Here is a 19,962-nt window from a genome sequence, read left to right on the forward strand (position 1 = left end):
AAGGGAAAAATATAAGAACTGCAAACAGTAAATAAAAACTTATATATCTACAAGTAAACCCAATTGATAGTAAACGACAAAAAAATACTACATACTCGGACGTGATTCATTCAACAATTAATTAATAATCAATTAATTAAACTCTAAACATTCACACAGGGACACCAATGGAGGGTATTCTTGGGAGAAGATCAGAAGTGTTCAGCTATGTACATATGATCATATAAAATGATGCTTATAAAAATGATCTCTAGGAAATGGAAACTATATTACTTAATATGTTGCATTTGAAAGTATTTTGCTTGATTGTTTTGAGAATTCATGTGCAGGGATATCCATGCCACCAGTACATTGGTCATCTTAAATAAGTGGTAACTCATTTTACTAATATTGCAGTTACGATTTATTCTCTCCATTAGAGTATGATGGGTTTGGAGTTTAAACCACCTGCCTGCTTTACAGTGTCTTGCTAGGTCCATTGAAAGCCAAGCCTCATTGTTCTTCCTTTCTCAGTTGCATGTGACCATGTGTTCCTTCCTTCTTAAAATAATTTTCCTTCCTTGACTTCGAGAATACTGCTTTTGCTTCCTTCATACAGCACTGGCCGCTCCTGCTTTTTACATATTTTTTTCTAGTTCCTCCTTCTGTTCTTTCTGGTCTCTGGATGTTGAAGTTCATGCACCTTATTTTCTATCCTCAAAGTTTAATCCCACCTACTCAGGTTCTTATTTTTAGCCTCAACTTTTGCCTGGACTTGGAGCAGGGAACATTTACTCATGGATGTCAAATTACTCTCTCAAGCTATAGTAGAACTCGTGATTTAATTTCCTGTGTGAGTTATGTCTATTACTATGTAAATAAATTGTAAAATTTCATAGTTTAAAACAGGTAAAAGTGTTTTATCATCTCACACAATTTCTCTGATGGAGCCTCCTATTATAAACTATCAACATAAGTTCTAGAACAAACTATCTCACAAAAGAGAATGTATTGCTGTTCATCAAATCTCCATCCTCTTCTCCTCACCCCCCAAAATAAAATATTCAAACATTCACTATTTCACAATTTCTCTATGTCAGGAGCTTGGAAAGGCTGAGCTGGTTAGTTCTGTTTTGTAATTTCTCCTGAAGTTTCAGTCAAGATCTTATCCAGGAAAAATTATCTAAGAGCTAGGATCTCCTTCCTGAGTAATCCATGTGGCTTTTGGCCAAAGGCTTCTAGTTCTAGCTAGCTCCTGTTAGTAAGTTTGTTCTTGCCACATGGACTTACCATAATTTTCAAGTGCCCTCATGAGAAGGACTTGGAGAAAGCTATAACAAGTGATGAGTGACAAAGCAGACACTGTGTTGACTGTTTTAGCCTTGTTCCTTCTACCAAAAACCAAATACACACACACACACACACACACACACACACACACACACACACACACACACTCACACACACTCACTTCAAAGATGTGAATTTTGAAGTATAGAAAAAGACATTCTAGGTTGAATGTCTCCGAAATGCTGGCTGAAAACTGTCTCTTTTAATGAGAGATGGAGGTCTTTCATTCCTGAATAGAAGGGCTTAAATAGCAAGTGCACCTTGAATAAGGCACACTTGAATAAAAACATCTGTGGGCTCTGTTAGGAGAATGGGTGCAAGATGATTAATATAGTCAAAAGAGATTGTTGGCATATCTGAAAACAGAGCAGTGAAACTTGTTGAAGTTGTATGAAGGAGGATAAGGGAGAGTGATAAGGGAGAGAAATATTGGTTGGAATGTATTGTGTATACACATGGCAATGTGAAATGATGCCCCACTCTATAGAGAACTCTCTATATAAGAACACTTCTGTGGTACACAAAGTTAAGAAGGCGATCGACGCCAGGTTTTCCCCTCGCCTCTCAGTGTCTTCAGTCTACAGGGTGTTGGTTTCACTTCACATTCCCATCTATCATGTAATGGTCTCCATGTATGTCTGTATGTCTGTCTTCCCAGGTGGATTATGATCGGGCACAGATGGTCATCAGTCCTCCACTCTCAGGCTCCGACACTTATCCCAGGGGCCCCACCAAACTACCTCAAAGTCAAAGCAAAGCAGGCTACCCCTCGAGCAGCCACCAATACTCTTCTGGGTACCACAAAGCTACCCTGTACCAACATCCTTCTTTGCAGACCAGTTCCCAGTACATGTCGACAGCATCTTACCTGAGCTCTCTCAGCATCTCATCCAGCACCTATCCTCCACCCAGCTGGGGTTCCTCCTCAGACCAGCAACCCTCCAGGGTATCCCATGAACAGTTCCGGGCTGCTCTGCAACTTGTGGTCAGTCCGGGAGACCCCAGGGAATACTTGGATAACTTTATCAAAATTGGAGAAGGCTCCACTGGCATTGTGTGCATTGCAACAGAGAAACACACAGGGAAACAAGTAGCAGTGAAGAAAATGGACCTTCGAAAGCAGCAAAGAAGAGAACTACTTTTTAATGAGGTAAACGGTGTGTTGGGGGGGGTCATCTTTGCCCAATATGACACTTCAAAAAATAGCACATATATACTTATGAAGATCCAAAAATATATGGAGAATGGAAAGCAATATGAATTAAACCATAGTCATGCTGTCTTTTGGTCTTTGGCTGTTGCTTTTATAAAGTGTTTTATGGGTATCAGCCACTGTGCCAAGCAGTAGTCTAGTTGGATGTCACAGCAACCCTATAAAATTGAAAGAGGCTATTACCAATGTATCAAGGAAATCTGAACTCAGGTGAGTTAAATGACTAACTCAAGGTCATACAAGTTGACAGCAGAACTAGGATTTAAATCCTGTCTAGCAGATTCCAGAGCTCACAGCCAGTTCGAGGTAATTGAGATTCGAGCATCTTCCCTTGTCACTATTTCTCATCTGGAAATTTTTTTCCAAATCAACAACAGCCCCATAATTGGTTATTATAATATATGTTGTGTATGTCACAACATATTGTTATTGTTAAACAACCCCCAAAGTTTGGAAGTGGATATAAAGCAGCAGTTCCTGGAAACTCCATTTCATGTAAACAGGCTCAAGTTAAACATAATGCCTATATCATGTACAGTTTTCTTTAACTAATTTTTAGTATCATAAAGTAGCTGTACAAAGGGGTTTCAAATCAACATACCATTAATTTAATTTTCCCATCCAAATATGTTCTTTGTATTCAAACCAAATCTTCCTAGATTCAATATATAATTTTTCCCCATGAGAAATTAAGTTGGTCTCATGCAGCCTTTCCACTAATAACAATTCCTTTCATTCATTTATGGAACTCAACTCCCAAACAAAAAAAAAAAAAAGAAAGAAGGAAAAAAATAGAGAACAGTCAACTAAGTGCTCTCTTTAAATGCAAATGCAAACCTTGCCTGACCATCTACTTTCTCACAACATGTCCTGATTTTTTTTTTAAGCCAGATGGTTTTCATCAATAAAAAGAATGAAATCCAATGAAAAATGTTCCCCAAAGCAAAAGGTACAGAAACAAAAATAGTGGAAAATAAAAAAGACAAATTTAAAAATGAATATACCAAAGCCAAATCCCCCCACAAGTGACCACAAGACTAATGAGTGAAACTGTTTTCCCATCAGGATACAACAGGGAAAGAGCAGGTGGGGATGGAGCCAACCCCATAACACAAAGACCCCATCCTGCTGTTGTTGAGGTTAAGAACTGTCTATCCTTTACCTGTCAGTCAAGGTCCTACTCAAAGTACTGGAAAAGAAATGTTACAGACAACTGGGCCACAGGAACAAATATGAGGTCCCAGCAAGATATCCTGACCTTTTTTTTTTATCTTAATCCTACTCTCCTGTCGTTTATCCTAGCTAGCCTTTTGTCTACAGTGGATTTCCAAAGCAATTTCCCCCACAACCAAAACCTCTCAGGTATAGATGTCATTTCAGAGAATCAGCAACCAGATTTCACCTTCACAAGTCAACACGCTTCTTTCTCACTCACCCAGGTCGTAATTATGCGGGATTACCACCATGACAACGTGGTCGACATGTACAATAGTTACCTTGTAGGTGATGAACTATGGGTGGTCATGGAGTTTCTAGAAGGTGGTGCCTTGACAGACATTGTCACACATACCAGGTACAATTTTCTTCATATTACTAGTCAGACAGATAACACATGGTTATTATTATTCTTCCCCATTAGGTACCTTTAGGAATGCTTCATAAATACGTGTTTTGGAGCTAAGAAACACAAGTTGTATTCTCCTGTGAGCCAACAATGTGTGCGATGCTGTGTCATGCACTCTGGCTTCTCTCACTGAATTAACATCCCATATGGTTAACAACCCTGTGGCTATCTGGAGTGATTGGGCAGGGGGGAGGTAGGAGATCAAAATTGTGTGTTGGAATAATGAACCTTCTAGGAGAGAGAACGCCTTTAATTCTGCCTTACTACGAGCCAAGTTTGTTTATGTCTATGGCTTTAGGTGTGATTCTATGCAAAAGCATTTGCACCAACAACTTAAAAGCTGGCAGCTGGAGGTTACTTTGGCTATTTTCCTTGGATATATATTAGATCACCATCATCCCCAGTGCTGGGTGTTATGTTCTGAGAATCACAGCCCAGAGACATCCCTTTCTTTGCATATTTTCCCTAGATGGGCCACTCACAAAAATTGCTTCTCTTGAGCATTTAAAAATGTTCTTAGGGACCAGAAGTGTGGCGTTGTTGTCTAGTATTCACAAATGCTAGGTCTGATTCCTCAGTACCACATACACAGAAAAAGCCGGAAGTGGTACTTGGCTCAAGTGGTAGAGTGCTTGCCTTGAGAAAGCTCAAGGACAGTGCTCAGACCCTGAGTTCAAGTCCCAGGACTGGCAAAAAAATATTCTTAACTTTTTTTTGCTCTTCTACTATTTCCTTTCTAGAATGAATGAAGAGCAGATAGCTACTGTGTGTCTGTCAGTCCTGAGAGCTCTGTCATATCTTCACAATCAAGGAGTGATTCACAGGGACATAAAGAGTGACTCCATCCTCCTGACGAGTGATGGCCGGGTGAGATTTTCATGTTGCATCCTATCCATAGTTAACTGCTTCACTTTGTCTGTCATGGGTATTATTCTCTTAGGAACACATTCTCTGGGGTGTATTTTTTTTCAAAGTCACAAGTTATTAACCATACTTCCTAGAACTTACCAAAAGGAAATTAACTCCTGATCTTCTGTGTCATCCTGTTACTCAGAATTTCCTGTGACTCGAATTTGATGGGACAATCTTCCTCCTTTACAATGAGCATAGGAAGTTCTGGCAAGTATGGGAGATTCTTCATTGTTGGAGGAGAGGAGATGACTTTTCTAGGGCTATATATACCTCCTTCCTGTGATTCACAGGAAATTGCATGGCCTTAATGCCTCTCAGAGGTCCCTGAAAGAGACAGATGACCAACTTCACTTGGGTAACTTAAGGAGACTTTGTTAAAAGGATAGTTAACCTCTGAATGCTGGTAACTCATGCTTGTTTTGCTAGCTACTCAGAAGACTGAGAACTAAATTTGTTTTGTTTTTGCTTTTTGTCTACTCAGACAGAAAAGTCCTTGAGCCTCTATCTCCAATTAACTTTCAAAATGCTGGACTGGAGCTGTGACTCAATTGGTAGAGCACCAGCCATGAATAAACAAGCCAAGCAAGAGTTTGGTGCCCTGAATTCAAGTCTTAGAACACACACACACACACACACACACACACACACAAAGAATGGTGTATCAAAATGTGAGCAGATGTGAAAAAAGTAATAAAGAAGACAGTACAAGGACAAGTTCAGTATTCTAAAATAGATCACCAATCTTAGCACTCCATTCTTGAGGAGGGGAACTGGGGAATTTGTCCCTGGAAGCTGGAAATAAGAGGCTGTTATATTCAGAGCTGCTTAAACAAAGCTCTGATTTTTGGTAGCCCACAGTGTCCTTGAACACTGGAGCTGAAGAATAAGTATGCCAACTTCACTCTGCTCCTTGATTCTGGTCTCATAGTGTTTCTATTGGCTCAACCCAGGCAAAAGCTACCAATAAACTCTTGGCTGTCCGTGGCCTCCTAAGCCTCAGAATAAAATGGAGAATGAGTCTAGAAGGAAATATTTGTCACACTATATCTCCATGTTTCAACTTCTGCACTTCTCAAGACTACAACCTGAATGAAGGATTTTGTTGGAGCTCAGTTGCCTTACTAGGGAACAAACACACAACAGCCAAAGAAACAATGAATTAACATTCCAGAGAAGGCGCCCATGGAAGAATTCTGAAGCCTAGATTTTCATCAGTTAGCCCTTCTAATATTCTGAAACTACCTGATGTAGCAGACTTGGGGTAAAGGACCCAAAATCCCTTTAATGTTTCTGGCTTTTATAATCCAGCAACTTCAACTCTATGCATATATTCATTAGAATTTGCCCAGGAATTATCAGAGGATAGACCTGGAAGAAACTACCTGTGCATTTTGGCCTCTTCTACTTTGCTTTAGAATAGTATTGCAGGGCCGGGAGTTTGGCCTAGCGGTAGAGTGCTTGCCTAACGTGCACTAAGACCGGGGTTCCATTCTCCAGTATCACATACATAGAAAAGCTGAAAGTGGTGCTGTGGCTTAAGTGGTAGGGCTTTAGCCTTCAGAAAGCCTAATGACAGTGCTCAGGCCCTGAGCTCAAGCCCAGGACTGGCAAAAAAAAAATAGCATTGCAGAAGATTTGGTAGACTTAGAAAAGAACAGAAGACCACATAAAGATCACCCACAGTCTTATTACATGTTTTCCCATACTTCAATATACATTTATAAGTAATTTGCCATCTTGGGATAATATTTAATGAGAAGTTTGTTTTTTTATTATTATCTTCAAGTAGTTATACAGTGAGGCTCCGATTCAAAATGTCAGTTTATAAGTATAATGCATTTGATCAATGACACAACTTTCATCATTCTCCTCATTCACCCAACCCCCTCTAATGGGAAAAAAAAACCTGTTTTCAGGTCGGTCATGGGGCGTGAACTCTGGGCCTGGGTGCTGTGCCTGAGCTCTTCATCTCAAGCCTACCACCTTACCCCTTGAGGCACAGCACCACTTCTGGTTTTCTAGTGGTTAATTGAAGACAAGAGTCTTACGGACTTTAGTGCGGGCTGGCTTTGAACCATGATCCTCAGATCTCAACCTCCTGAGTAGCTAGGATTATAGGAATGAGCAACTGCACCAGGCCCTAATGGAAAATTCTAAGTACTGCTTTTTGTACTACTCAGCTAAGGATTTTTAAAAGGTTTTATATGTGCAAATGCTTGTATCAGTCATGTTTTCTATGTAACAAATCACTTAGCACAAAACAGTACAAACAACTGTCATGTATTTATTCACAAATCTGTGTGGGACAGATCTGAGCTGACATCCTCTGGCAGCTGGTCTCTGTTCCAAGAGCCATCAGCTAAGATCTCTGGCATTTGTGACCAGTCTACATTTGATGGCCTCTCTCACTTCCCTGAATGTTGACTGCCTCTCTTGGGGAAGTAACTAGGACATGTATTCAGTTATCACTCAAACCTGGGGAGAGCATCGCTGGCTAATTTGTACGGTGATGGTCACAGGTTCTCAGGAACAACAAGAAAAGGAAATCCTAAATTTGGATGATGAAACCCAGATCCAAAGGATGTGACAGAGATTCCATTTCTTAACATGATAAATGCATGTGGGTACTAGAAGGAAAAGCTGTCTCCACAGTTTTTGCACAATACTCCATACAGTCAGCAAGGTATAAAAAAATAAGAATCCTCTCCTAACCTGACTCAGAAAACACTGAGGTAAGGCCCTACAATCTAAGAACATGATTTGCACATCAATGAACTATTCTGAAAATCAACGCTGGGCACTACTGATTGAATACTTACAGAAAGCAAAATGTAGCACAAATCTAAGCCAAGTTTTCTTTTTCTGTATCTGGAGACTGATAGTTTGGGCTTCCTTGCTGGAGGAACATATCCAATGACAAAATTAGACCAAAGACTAAAAGAATAAGCCCTTGGAAAGGGTATCAATGTATGTGAATTAATGCACCTTCTATCTGGCAAATATCATGTAATCCTTTTATGAATTACAATAAAAAATATTTAAAAAAAGAATAAGCCCTTGGCTAATCAATTTATTTAAGGATCATATTAAATCATTCAGCTGTCATTCTAAAGGCCAGAAAACTTTGTCTCAAACATTTCATGCACCCTCTATGCATCTATAAACCTCACATGGGAAGATACATTATTAACTGTTGTATTAGTCTTCCATTTGTTTCATAAAATGTGCCATGAATGGTTATGGTCCTAGGGATGAACAATTGGAACATTAACTGAAGAGAGATGAATATGAGAATATGCAAGCACTGTCTGATGAGTGGCAGTAAGTGCTAACATTTCTGTAATTATTTTAATCATAGTCAACAGAATGAAGTATGATAAGGCCAGATCTCTACTACAGAGACCAATTATAGAAGGCCCCTTGGATGCAATGACCATTGATTCCAAAGTACTTTCCAGATTCTACAAAGAAAGAAAACAATTTTTTAGCATTGAAAAAGCAAAAAGAATGGTGGAAGAAATGCATTTTTAACTTTGAAAGGAACTGTCACATTAGTTTTCAGAGCAAATGTACCACTTTACATTACCACTGGCTAAGAATTAAGAAATAGCACTATTATTGTTTTTCATTTTAGTTACTCTTTTTCTTTTTGAACTCAGAGCCTGAGCACTGTCCTTGGGCTTTCTCAAGGCTAGTGCGCTACCACTTGAGCAACAGCACCACTTCCGGCTTTTTTTGTGTATGTGGTACCGAGGAATGGAACCCAGGGCTTTGTGCATGCTAGGCACTAGGCCATGCTCCTGACCACATTACAATTATTCTCATACAATGATTAGCTGTAGTTTTCATTTGTACTTCTCTAATGCTAATGATAGTGAAGAGAATCCATGCTACATATATGTAACACTATCACCCATTGTATGAACTCTACTTACATTTAATTCTTCTCCTATTAAGGAAGGTGTTTTACTTCCTCTCCACTGAATCCAGAAGGGATTGGCACAATATACTCAATTAAGGTATAAGAAATAACTTATGCTGAGACATTCACAATTCCATCCATTCTCCCCTCTTGCTATTCAACAGATAGCATCTCTAATAAGGCAGGGAGAAGCTGCTCTATGAAGTTATTTCTTTTATTATTTGCTTGTTTTGTTTTGTTTCATTTTGTTGGTGTCAATGCTGGGGCTTGAACTCAAGGCCTGGATTCTGTCTTTGAGCTTCTTTTGCTGTAGGCTAGTACTCTGCCACTTGAGCCATAGCTCTATTTTCAGCTTTATTGGTAATTTAGTGGAGATAAGAGTCTCAGATTTTCCTGCCTGCACTGGCTTTGAACTGTGATCCTCAGCCGTGAGTCTCCTAGGTAGCTAGGATTGCAGATGTGACCCACCAGCATCTGGCTGAATTTTCTCCCACCTCCACCCTTTTGAAGGGCCTCTGATTCCTAGATTAGAAACATTAAAAATATCTTGGATCTTCTGTTTTAAGTAGAAGCTTTATCTGGCCCTAGACTCCCATCTGCCTCTGGTGCTTATGTAACAAACTACATCTCCTTTTTGAGTGTGCAATGTGCTAGCTGTAGTTCTCTCAGCCTAACTGCATTAGGAAGACAGAGTGTTTTCCTAAGCAGCCAAGATACACAATTCCATCTAAAATAAGGTTCATCCACAAGGCTGTGTGATTTTCTTTTTAAGATCTGCCTAAAGTGCTTTATTATACTCATTACTTGAGTTCTCATTATCTACTTGCAGATTTATTTGGACAAATGTTGTATGCAATTATGCTCTCTTAGAAAATTGTCTCTTTTATGTAGTTGGATGAGTAAAAAAAAATCATACAAAAGCACTCATACTCCTGCAACAGAGGAACAGGTCTAACTTGCAAGTATCTAGTTTCAATTTCTCATCTTGTGCTTTGTTGGAAAGATAATTATTAACATGCCAGATTCTGAGAGTTTGAAGGGTTTTTTTTTCCATGTCAGCTAAGAGAAACCAGGATGAGAGACACTAACATTAAAATCTGCAGTATCAAAATGTTGATCCATTTATCTCCTTTAATCACTGAGATTTCTTAATAGGTTACTAGATAATATGTAAATTTATAGGTAATCACAAAGGGGGAAAATGTATAGTTATTATTATTGCTCCTCTTCTATCGATGTGGATAGTTTTGCACATTTGTTGACATTTAAGCTTTGGGAAAAAATCAACACATGTGCTTAAAAGAGAGATAAGCAGAAAAGACAGACAGACTAATCGATAGAGACTGAGAGAAATAGAGAAAAGCAGAGACACAGAGATAGAGTTTCCTGAAACGAATCCACATTTCTTCACAGAGCTAAACTTGCTACTTTCTTTTTTAAATGCTCTATTCTAATTCTGTCCTTTAAACTTAGGTTGCCTGAATAATTTAAAGAGTGTCTATCAAAGTTTAGTAGTATTATGATAAAGCATACTAGTTACCTAAAACTCAGTCTTTCAGATTTAACCACTACCAGCAAGGAAATGGGAGCCCTCAAGATAATGGCAATATAGCTCATCTTCTAGCTCCTTTCTGGTCCTAGCCTTGGTTTACCTGGACTTTCTGCTACTGGACTGGTGACCACTCATCAATTAGAAATGATGATTTCTCTCTGTCTCTCTGCCTCTGTCTCTTTGTCTCTGCCTCAATCTCTGTCTCTGTCTCTTTCTCCCCCTCTGAATCCAGAACCATACAATAACACTAAGACAATAACACTAATATATCTGTCTATATTTACTTTCACAGCACTGTATCATTTCCATTATTGAGGTTCATCCATTCATTCAACAAATTTTATTTCCTGGACTTGATATGTGACAGACACTATGATGGCTCTAAAAGCTACAGAGCTAGGTGTTTTTAAAACTCAAAGAAGATTCAAGATAAGATAGAAGAGTCAGGAGTGATTTTCATGGCTAAGTGGATGCTGATGTCATTAACTGGGTCAGGAGAAATGAAGGTGAGGGTTCAGATTTAGTAGAGAAGAGAAGAATATCAAGTTTAATTGAAAGTTCTTGTGTTCATCCATGTGGAGATATATGCTAATTGAATATACAAGGAAATATTGTTTGATTTTTATTGTTGTTGTTGCTTTACGTGTGTTTATTTGTTTTATTTGTTGTTAGACTATAGAAGAACAAACCTAGTGCCTTGCTAATGCTAGGCAAGTGGCAAGTGCTTTACTACTAAGCCATATATACCTCTAGCCCAAGATACAGGTTCTGAACAAAGGAGAGTAATCTGAATTAAGTGTGGGGAAGACAACAGTCCCTGGCACAAGTCGGTGAAAAGGGAAAAGGCAAGATTTGAAACTGTAACTAAGACTACCCAGTATCCAAAAGGAGAGAAGTAAAAAGTTTAGAAACTCAGCAGAATATGAGGAATATCAAGAGAGAATTCTTACCTTAGAGACTTGATATATGATCTACAGAAAATTTTAACTTCCAATAGTCAATCTAAACCATTGCACAGCAGGGTTGGAAGTGATGTTTTCTTTTGAAAACTCATAACTTCAAATGGCCCATTGATGTTCTCTTCACTAATGACACCTAAAGCAAAAGGCAGGTCATCATGACCAGGAATTAGGCCTCCCAGAAGCAGACAAATCTTCATCATTTACGACACAAAAGTCAGTAGGTAACTAAGAGTGCACTATGCTTTTAAGCCTGTTCTCTGTGATAGGACCTCTGTGAAAGAAAGAATTTTCAGGGTGTGAGTTTTTTTGGGGGGGACAGAGGGACACTGGGGATGCAATACTAGGGACTTAGGCAAGTTTCCCACCATTGGAGCCACACATCTAGCCTTTATGTTATAGCCTGTACTTTTTCACCTCAGACCATAATCTTTCTACCTGTACTTCCAGAGTAACTTGGATTAAGATATGTGCCACCAGACATACCTGTACTTCAAAATACTTTTATGGTATTAAAGATAAATAACCTACATTTATGCCAGATCCTTGAAACAAACACCCTAACATGTTTCACAATCAAGAGCAATATATTTGCACTAAAACATCAACTGTCACATTAAATTGAAGTAAGAGGTTTGCAATATAATTAAATACATTATTTGAGGCACACTGAATTTGCAAGAGTGTTTTTATTGTTGGCTCATAGTGTTCTTTTTAATGTATGATGAAACGGTGGGAATTTTGCAAGCCAATCTGAGTATACCTGGGAGGGATTTTCCTCCTCAACAGGTCTGAGTAGACAGGATCTAAGGGTCCTTAGAGGATGTGACAGCCTGTCCCTAATATTTCTGATGCTTCTTAATAAGTTTGGATTTGAAATCCTCTACGTCCACATTCTGAGTTCTACATTTGTCTTTCTATCTCCAGCAGATTTTGTTTGAAAACTTCTTATTGGTCATTTGCTTTTCCTTTTCAGATAAAGCTGTCTGACTTTGGTTTCTGTGCTCAAGTTTCCAAAGAGGTGCCAAAGAGGAAATCCCTGGTGGGCACTCCATACTGGATGGCACCAGAGGTGATCTCCAGGCTACCTTACGGAACAGAGGTAAGGGTGGAGCCATCATTGTTGGAGAGTGGCAGAGCCTGGGATAGGATCAGGGACCTAGTGGCCTTAAAAAAATTGGTGACCTCAATAGAGCTGATCAATGAAGTCAGACTTCACATTTGATCCCTGCTTACTTTCTTGGCCTTGGCTGTGGCAGAAAGGACACCAACCATCACCTACGTTAGCACCACAGGATTGATCCAAGAGCAGTGTTTACTGCAAACCTACAATGGATTTTGGGGCACGGGACAGGAGTGGTTACTAGAACTGTGGCCAAGCCTTCAGTGGCAGGTTCAGCAAAGCAAAGCTGTACCACAGCAGGCACTAATGAGCAGTTATGATGTTCCAGAGAAAGAAAAGAGAACCAGAGACAATGCCATCATTAGAAGTAACGCTTGAATAAACAACAGTACCTTCACAAAAGGGAAAAATAAGCTTATGTGACAATTTAACTTATGGGACTATTTTAACATCCACCAGATAATGTTCTTTGATTAGGAAAAGGAGACAATAACCTACTAAAGGGTAAGGTGTATACATATGATATGCACAGGATGAGCCAGAGGGCATGGGGCTGAGGCCTTGTAAGGAAGAGAAGAGGGAGGTTCTGAGATTCACAGGCTGCATGCATAACACTAGGCGGCCTAGGAGCACATGTTAGCTGCACTTCCTAAGGTCTATACATTGTGATGCAGATGGTGACTCTAAGGAAGGAGGCCAGTAGAAAGATAAGTAAAAGACATTGGTCTAAGTGGAGAGAAGCTCTCCTCTCTTTCCCTTTTGTGCTTGACCTCAGATGAACATTCCATTTTACATGTTTTTCTTTCTGAGGTATATGGAGATAAAAATCCTCTGTGTGGGTCACCAAGAGGAATAAGATAGTAATGCAGAGGACAGATAAGAGGTGTAATGAGGCTATAATGGGAAATGACTAGAATTGGGATTTTATAGCTTTGCAATGGCCTCTCCCTGTTATCTCCTTTTGTTTTCTTTCCTCCAATATCTAAAAATGGCTCATAAAGCAAGGTTCTATGTGCCTACGGCTTCAATATGGTGAAGTATCAGGGAAAACTCCAACAGAAGCAAAGAAATCTTTTTTTAAAATTAAATTAGTAAAAGAATCAGACTATATTCTATGTCATACCATGACACTTCTTGAAGTTTATTATGATGATATCAGAAACTTTTCTTAGGGTTTATATAAAATTTCTTGCCAGGCATGTTGGCTCTCGCCTATAATCCTAGCTACTCAGAAGGCTGAGATCTGAGGACCGAGGTTCAAAGCCAGCCCGAGCACCAAAGGACCTGAGACTCTTATCTCCAGTTAAGCTCTAGTAAACAGGAAGTGGGGCTTGGCTCAAGGGTAGGACAGAAGCCTTGAGCTGAAGAGCTCAGGGACAGTGTCCTGGCGGAGTTCAAGCTCCATAACCCACAAAAAAATTTAAAAAATAAATAAAATTTCTTCCCTATTTTCATAGCACAAAAGTTTAGGTTTGTTGTTGTTTTAAAAATCTTCCTTGAGGGGCCGGGAGTTTGGCCTAGTGGTAGAGTGCTTGCCTAGCATGCACAAAGGCCCAGATTCGATTCCTTGGTACCACATACATAGAAAAAAGCTGGAAGTGGTGCTATGGCTCAAGTGGTAGAGCTCTAGCCTTGAGAAAGTCCAAGAACAGTGCTCAGGCCCTGAGTTCAAGCCCCACGACTGGCAAAAAAAACGCAAAAATCTTCCTTGATTTCAGTTAGGTGTAAGTGTTAGGTAAAAAAATCAACGTTCTAAACACTAAAACATTAAGATATTCATTTGTTCCTAAATGGTCACCCTTTCATTGAGATTGTCTTTAAAAAGGAAAAGAGTCAATTAGTCAAAATCCCAGAAAACAGCCTGTAAGATCCTGTATTGTAAATTTTGAGACATTAGAGATACCATTTACGTTTATGAATGAGTTGGCTCTATTGGGAGTCCATAAATGCATCCAACATTCCAGAGTGTTCCATTTGCCTGACACCACCCATGGATTGTACTTAACAGGTAGACATCTGGTCCCTTGGGATCATGGTGATAGAGATGATTGATGGCGAGCCCCCCTACTTCAATGAGCCTCCCCTGCAAGCAATGAGGCGGATCCGGGACAGTTTACCTCCAAGAGTGAAGGACCTGCACAAGGTGAGAACTAGAATGTGTGTGACAAGGTCTGGGACAGTTATTGGGGCTCCCAGCTTCTCTCTTCTTTTGAAGACATCTGGTGTGGGGGAGGGAGAAGCTCTTGATTTCCATGCATGGATTTTGGAGTTAGCTGCCTGGATTCAAATCTCTTTTCTGTTTATTAATGGACAGGCGACCTAGCCTCTCCAAATCCAATGCTTTTTTTTATCCAATGGGGCATGATCTTCTCATCTCACAAAGGGCTACTTACACATGAGCCGAGTGCTCCACAGTAACATTCCTTCACTGCATACTAGTTACCTATAAGGATTCCTAATTACTAAGGCTATTGCAATAGGAGAACCTCAGGTTTTCTGAGTTCTAGTTAAAGAATCAGTTAATAAACCATAGGAAATGGCTGAACAAAATAATGGCAGCGAGTGGTACATGCTGTTGACAAAACAGCACTGTGAGGTGTGCTGAAAAGGAGACAAGGAGATGGTTTAGGCTGAAGAACAAAAGACACCAATCTGAGCAAAGATCCAAAGGGAAAGAAGATGCTAGTCACACAGATAGTTGGGAGAAGAGTATCCTAGATTGAAGGGACTGCAATTCCAAGGACCTAAACCAAGAAAGAAGGCTTATATGGTACACAAACGTGGGCAATCAGACAGAGAGGACTTGTCAGACAAGTTGGCAAGGCAATAGCAGTTATGTTAGCATAATGCACATTAGGGACCAAGTAAGATCTTTCCTGTTTTCTGAGACTTGCCAAGCAGAATGAAGGTCAGGAAACAATGGCAAGTCCAAGAATCTCCACTGTTGGCACTGCCAGCTCTCTGCAGGACTTGCTGAGAAGGGTCAGGTCCAAAGAACATCCACAAATGCTGGTCTGCCCACATTTACTGCCATCTGCTTCATGAAGGAGTGAGAATGTGAAGACTGCGTTTTGCAAGAGAATGTTTGCAATAGGTAGAATCTCTTCTTTCCTTTCACCCGCATCTTATGGAAGAGCCTCAGTTGAATCATTCATACTAGTTGTATGAGCCTGCAACCAAAACAATAAAATCCAGTGGAATGCAACAGGAACTTGAAACTTTTACTAGATTGAACAACATTTAAATAATAAAAAGTTGACAAAATATGGAGTGTGCTAGGTGCCAATGGCTCACGCCTGTAATCCTAACTACTCAGGAGACTGAGATCTGAGGATTGTGGTTCAAAGCCAGATCAGGCATGAAAGTTTATGAGATTCTTATCTCCAATTCAACACCAGGAAAACGGCAATGGTGCTGTGGCTCAAGTGGTAGAGTGCTAGACTTGAGCTGAAGAGCTCAGGGACAATGCCCAGACCCAGAGTTCAAGCCCCATGATCATGACTGGCCAAAAAAAAGAGTGTTTGAAAATAGTTCCACACTCATCCCACCAGTGCAAGCCACGTGCAAGGGCACCCTCAATGCTAATAGAGCAGAAAACTATCCAAACTTCAGCTTCACACTAGTCAAGCCTCAGGTTTTATTTGTTTAGTTGTTTGTTTTAAGTTAAAGTTGGTTCCCAAGTAGATAAGCAATATATGATACAGTTGGGCAGTGAACACTACATGACAATGAAAAGGGTGAACTTTTATCACATTTGCCAGGAATGAATCTCACAGAGAGAATCTTGAATGAAAAAATACCAAAACAGCTCTCAGCATTTGATTTGACTTCAGTAAATCACATATTAAGGTATGCTATTAGAATTCAAGAGAGTTGTGACTTTTTGACTTACTTTTAAGAAGAAAGGCTGATATGGGTTTCAGGTACGGTAGCAATACTGTAAATTTTATACAAGTGAAGTATAAATAGACATAAATATATGTAAAAATATGTGGGGCATTCATGTAATCTATATACATGTAAATGTAGATAATGTGTATTTCAAAAAATAAATATATACAAAATTAAAGGCAAAAATGAAACCCATATGTCTTTACAACCATTTATTTCTCTTCAAGAAAGGATACCAGGCAGCCCGGATAGATCACATATACATACATGTATATATGAATATGTATATGTGGAATATATATGAGGCATGTATATGTGTATATTCGTATATATGTCATACATGTCCAAGACTCTTTATGTGTAATCACCTCATAATAGTGGTTCTTGTAACTTTTCTTGCCACTGTTATTGTTTCTAGTAAATACATTTTCATTTCCCCCAATTACTTCAAACTTGGGCTAGAGAAAGGAAAACACCACATGTTAATAAAGACAACATTTACTTTTACTTCATAACATGTTTCTCCTTCAAGTGATCTTTCTAGTGTCCGAAGTTGTTGATAGGATTAACTGGCAACCCTGGCAGGGGACTGGCTAAGGCTCCGTTGTTGGCTTTCAACACACTGTCTGTATGTTTTCTCAGGTTTCTTCAGTGCTCCGAGGATTCCTAGACCTGATGCTGGTGAGGGAGCCCTCTCAAAGAGCCACAGCCCAAGAACTCCTTGGACACCCCTTCTTAAAATTGGCAGGTCCACCATCTTGCATCGTTCCCCTGATGAGACAATACAGGCATCACTGAGCTGAGGATTCGTATACATGGCAAAGCTAGGTGAGAACAGAAGAACAGTTCAGGAGAACATGAGGAAAACAACAGAACATACAAAAGGCCTGTCCACTCGAGACCAGCTAACTGGTGGAACAGTGTGATTACCGGCAGGGTTCCACAGACCAGGGCATCTTCGTCTGTCTTAAAATAGACTTCTCTCCACTGACAGCTGGCATGGTCATTTGGAGAATGGCTTTAAGAAGTCGTTATTATATCTTGCAGCCCTTCATCCAACAAATCAGAAGGACTCAGTACAAACTCCGTTATGATCTATCCTAGCCACATGCAGGGTACCGTATAGGATTTTCTATATTGAAAGAATACTTTTCTGGCAAATAAAAGAAAGAAAGGAAAACAAAAAAAGCACTTTTTTCTTAATGGTAGCAGTGTAATGTATTTTGCAATGAATTTGTAATTTTTCTGTACGATAGTTTTGATAATTTATAGTACTTTGATGTCATGTAGCCATTGTATCAGTTGAAGTATACTACATGTTTACTAGCAGGAGTTTGAACAGAGCCTTTCCTACTTTTTTTATCCCTTTCAGAGAACCAACGATTCTTTAGGAACTTTGAATACCCAATGACTCTCAATCACCGTCAGCTTTAGTAGAATATCTTTCTTATCTTAACAAGTGTCTTATGTGATGGAAGGAGAATTAAGGGTGATGGTGGTGGTGTGTACATTTCATTTTATCCAACCAAAACTAATGAAATCAGATTTGAGCCACAGTATACCATCAAATTATTCCTTGGGATAAAGCTTAATATGGTGGGAATAAATTACTTTTTTTTTTCAAGGCTTCTAGTAGCAAAACTTTCTTTTCCTTTTTCTTTTCTTTTCTTCTTCTTTTTTTTTAATGCTAGGATGCCTCCACTTGGCACCTACCCTTAAATGGGTACTGTATCCCCTTGTGGCCAAATTTCCTTCCCAGGGAGCAATTTCTGTACAAAGATCCTTGGCTACTCTTTTCCCAACTTGAATGCTTCACTGAAACCATGGGAATTCCAGGAGAGTGAACAAGGCAAAGATGTTTGGTTTCGTTCGTCACTGTTTCTAAAACTTGGTATGCTAGCACACCAAACGCTTGTCTGTATTTTATCTTTGTACCACGGTATTAATTAATCACTTATTGTCCACGTATCGTGCTGGAAGTTTGAGCTGATACAGAGGGTATTTTACTAGGTATGGTCTGGCTTCAGTGGTGACCGTGTTATAATGTGTTTCTGACATAGGAGAGTTGTGCTGCTGTCTACATCTTCTTGAATGTTGATAAAAAAAATGAATGACTACTACAATACATTTTTTGTGTTGCTTGTTGGATGAATTTGCATGTTATCTGTAGGCCAATATAGATTTGCCTTTAAACTCTGGAAGAGCTACTTAATCATTAGTTTCTATTAATTATGCATCAGAGAAAAAAAAAGCCATGTGTTATCAAACTGGAAAACCAGAGGCTTTTCTTAACGAATGACTTCACATTACTGTAACAAATATGAGTTTAAATTTGTAAAAAATTCTCTGGTTTCTCTAAGAATAATTAAGAATTTTTGTAATTAATAGGTTGGTAATTATTTATCATAGATTAAAGGAACAAAAGGCATAAAATGACCTTCTACTGATTAGGTATTCAGGGTTTTTTTTTTTCAAACTGGAGATGCCGCATCATGAATAGGATCTATAATTTTTTCATAAATACAGCAAATCAATGTTTTATGTAAAATATTAACATTTTAATATAAATAAGAATACAAGCAATTGAAATCCAGAAAATGGCAGTCCTAAAAGTTCATAAAACAGCTGGTCTTAATTTAACTGGTACTATGTACACATAGAAAGAAAAGTAAAAGAAAATCGTTTTTGGAAACCAGAACAGATATTTAAAAAATCATTGCAGAAAATAGTGGGTTTTGAACTCAAACATTTTTGACAATGTCATGGAAACATTTTTCTGTGATTTTCTTATCACTGGATATTTTTTAAAGTATTTGTTGAGTTTACCAAAACATACTGTAGCTGAAAAAAATATGTGAGCACTCTTGGCAGAAATTACACTTGCAAATAAAAATAAATGTTCGCCTTTTCCTCCTTGTGTCACTGGGATCATCATGTCATGATTTTTACAATGTGCCTTATTTATTTTTAATTCTCTTTAAGTAGTGGTGCAAAGCACAACTATTCAATATGTCAGTTTATAAGTGTAATGTGTCTCATTGAGTGATCAAGAATGGTTTCTTGTGATATTGAGAATGCAGCTGAGTGGTTTTAAAGTTAGCCAGGTCTTTGTAGTCCATGACTGTAATTCTACTACTCTGGAGAACGAAATCTGAGGAATGCAGTTCCAAGTCAGCCTGGACAAACAAGTCTATGAACCCCTGATCTCCAATTAACCATAGAAACTTAGAAACGGATTAGTGGTTCAAGTGGTAGAATTATAGCATTGAGCAAAAAAAAAAAAAAAAAAAAGCTAAGTGAGAGCAACCAGGCCCTGAATTCAAGCCCCAGAGCTGGTACTAATTTTTTTAAAAAAACTAATAACTTATACCTAACATTATGATGACCCAAACTGAATATGAACAGGCCCATACCCAGAGGTCATACCTATACGTGAT

The 19,962-nt window shown here is 39.0% G+C and overlaps 1 protein-coding gene across 2 annotated transcripts in view; it reads left to right on the plus strand.

Moving 5' to 3' along the window:
* Nucleotides 1–19,433, plus strand: part of Pak5 (p21 (RAC1) activated kinase 5) — a 197,481-nt gene extending 178,048 nt beyond the window's left edge. For both annotated transcript variants that reach the window (XM_090352002.1, XM_090352001.1), the window contains 6 exons: nt 1,988–2,479; nt 3,982–4,115; nt 4,907–5,033; nt 12,488–12,613; nt 14,643–14,777; nt 17,168–19,433. In XM_090352002.1, coding sequence (XP_090208128.1) covers nt 1,988–2,479; nt 3,982–4,115; nt 4,907–5,033; nt 12,488–12,613; nt 14,643–14,777; nt 17,168–17,323 — 1,170 coding nt within the window. In that variant the 3' untranslated portion in view covers nt 17,324–19,433. The remainder of the gene's footprint in view (nt 1–1,987; nt 2,480–3,981; nt 4,116–4,906; nt 5,034–12,487; nt 12,614–14,642; nt 14,778–17,167) is intronic.
* Nucleotides 19,434–19,962: the final 529 nt, after the last annotated feature.

Source organism: Megascapheus bottae, chromosome 18, assembly GCF_031878675.1.
Source record: "Megascapheus bottae isolate mThoBot1 chromosome 18, mThoBot2.hap1, whole genome shotgun sequence".
Taxonomy (NCBI): domain Eukaryota; kingdom Metazoa; phylum Chordata; class Mammalia; order Rodentia; family Geomyidae; genus Megascapheus; species Megascapheus bottae.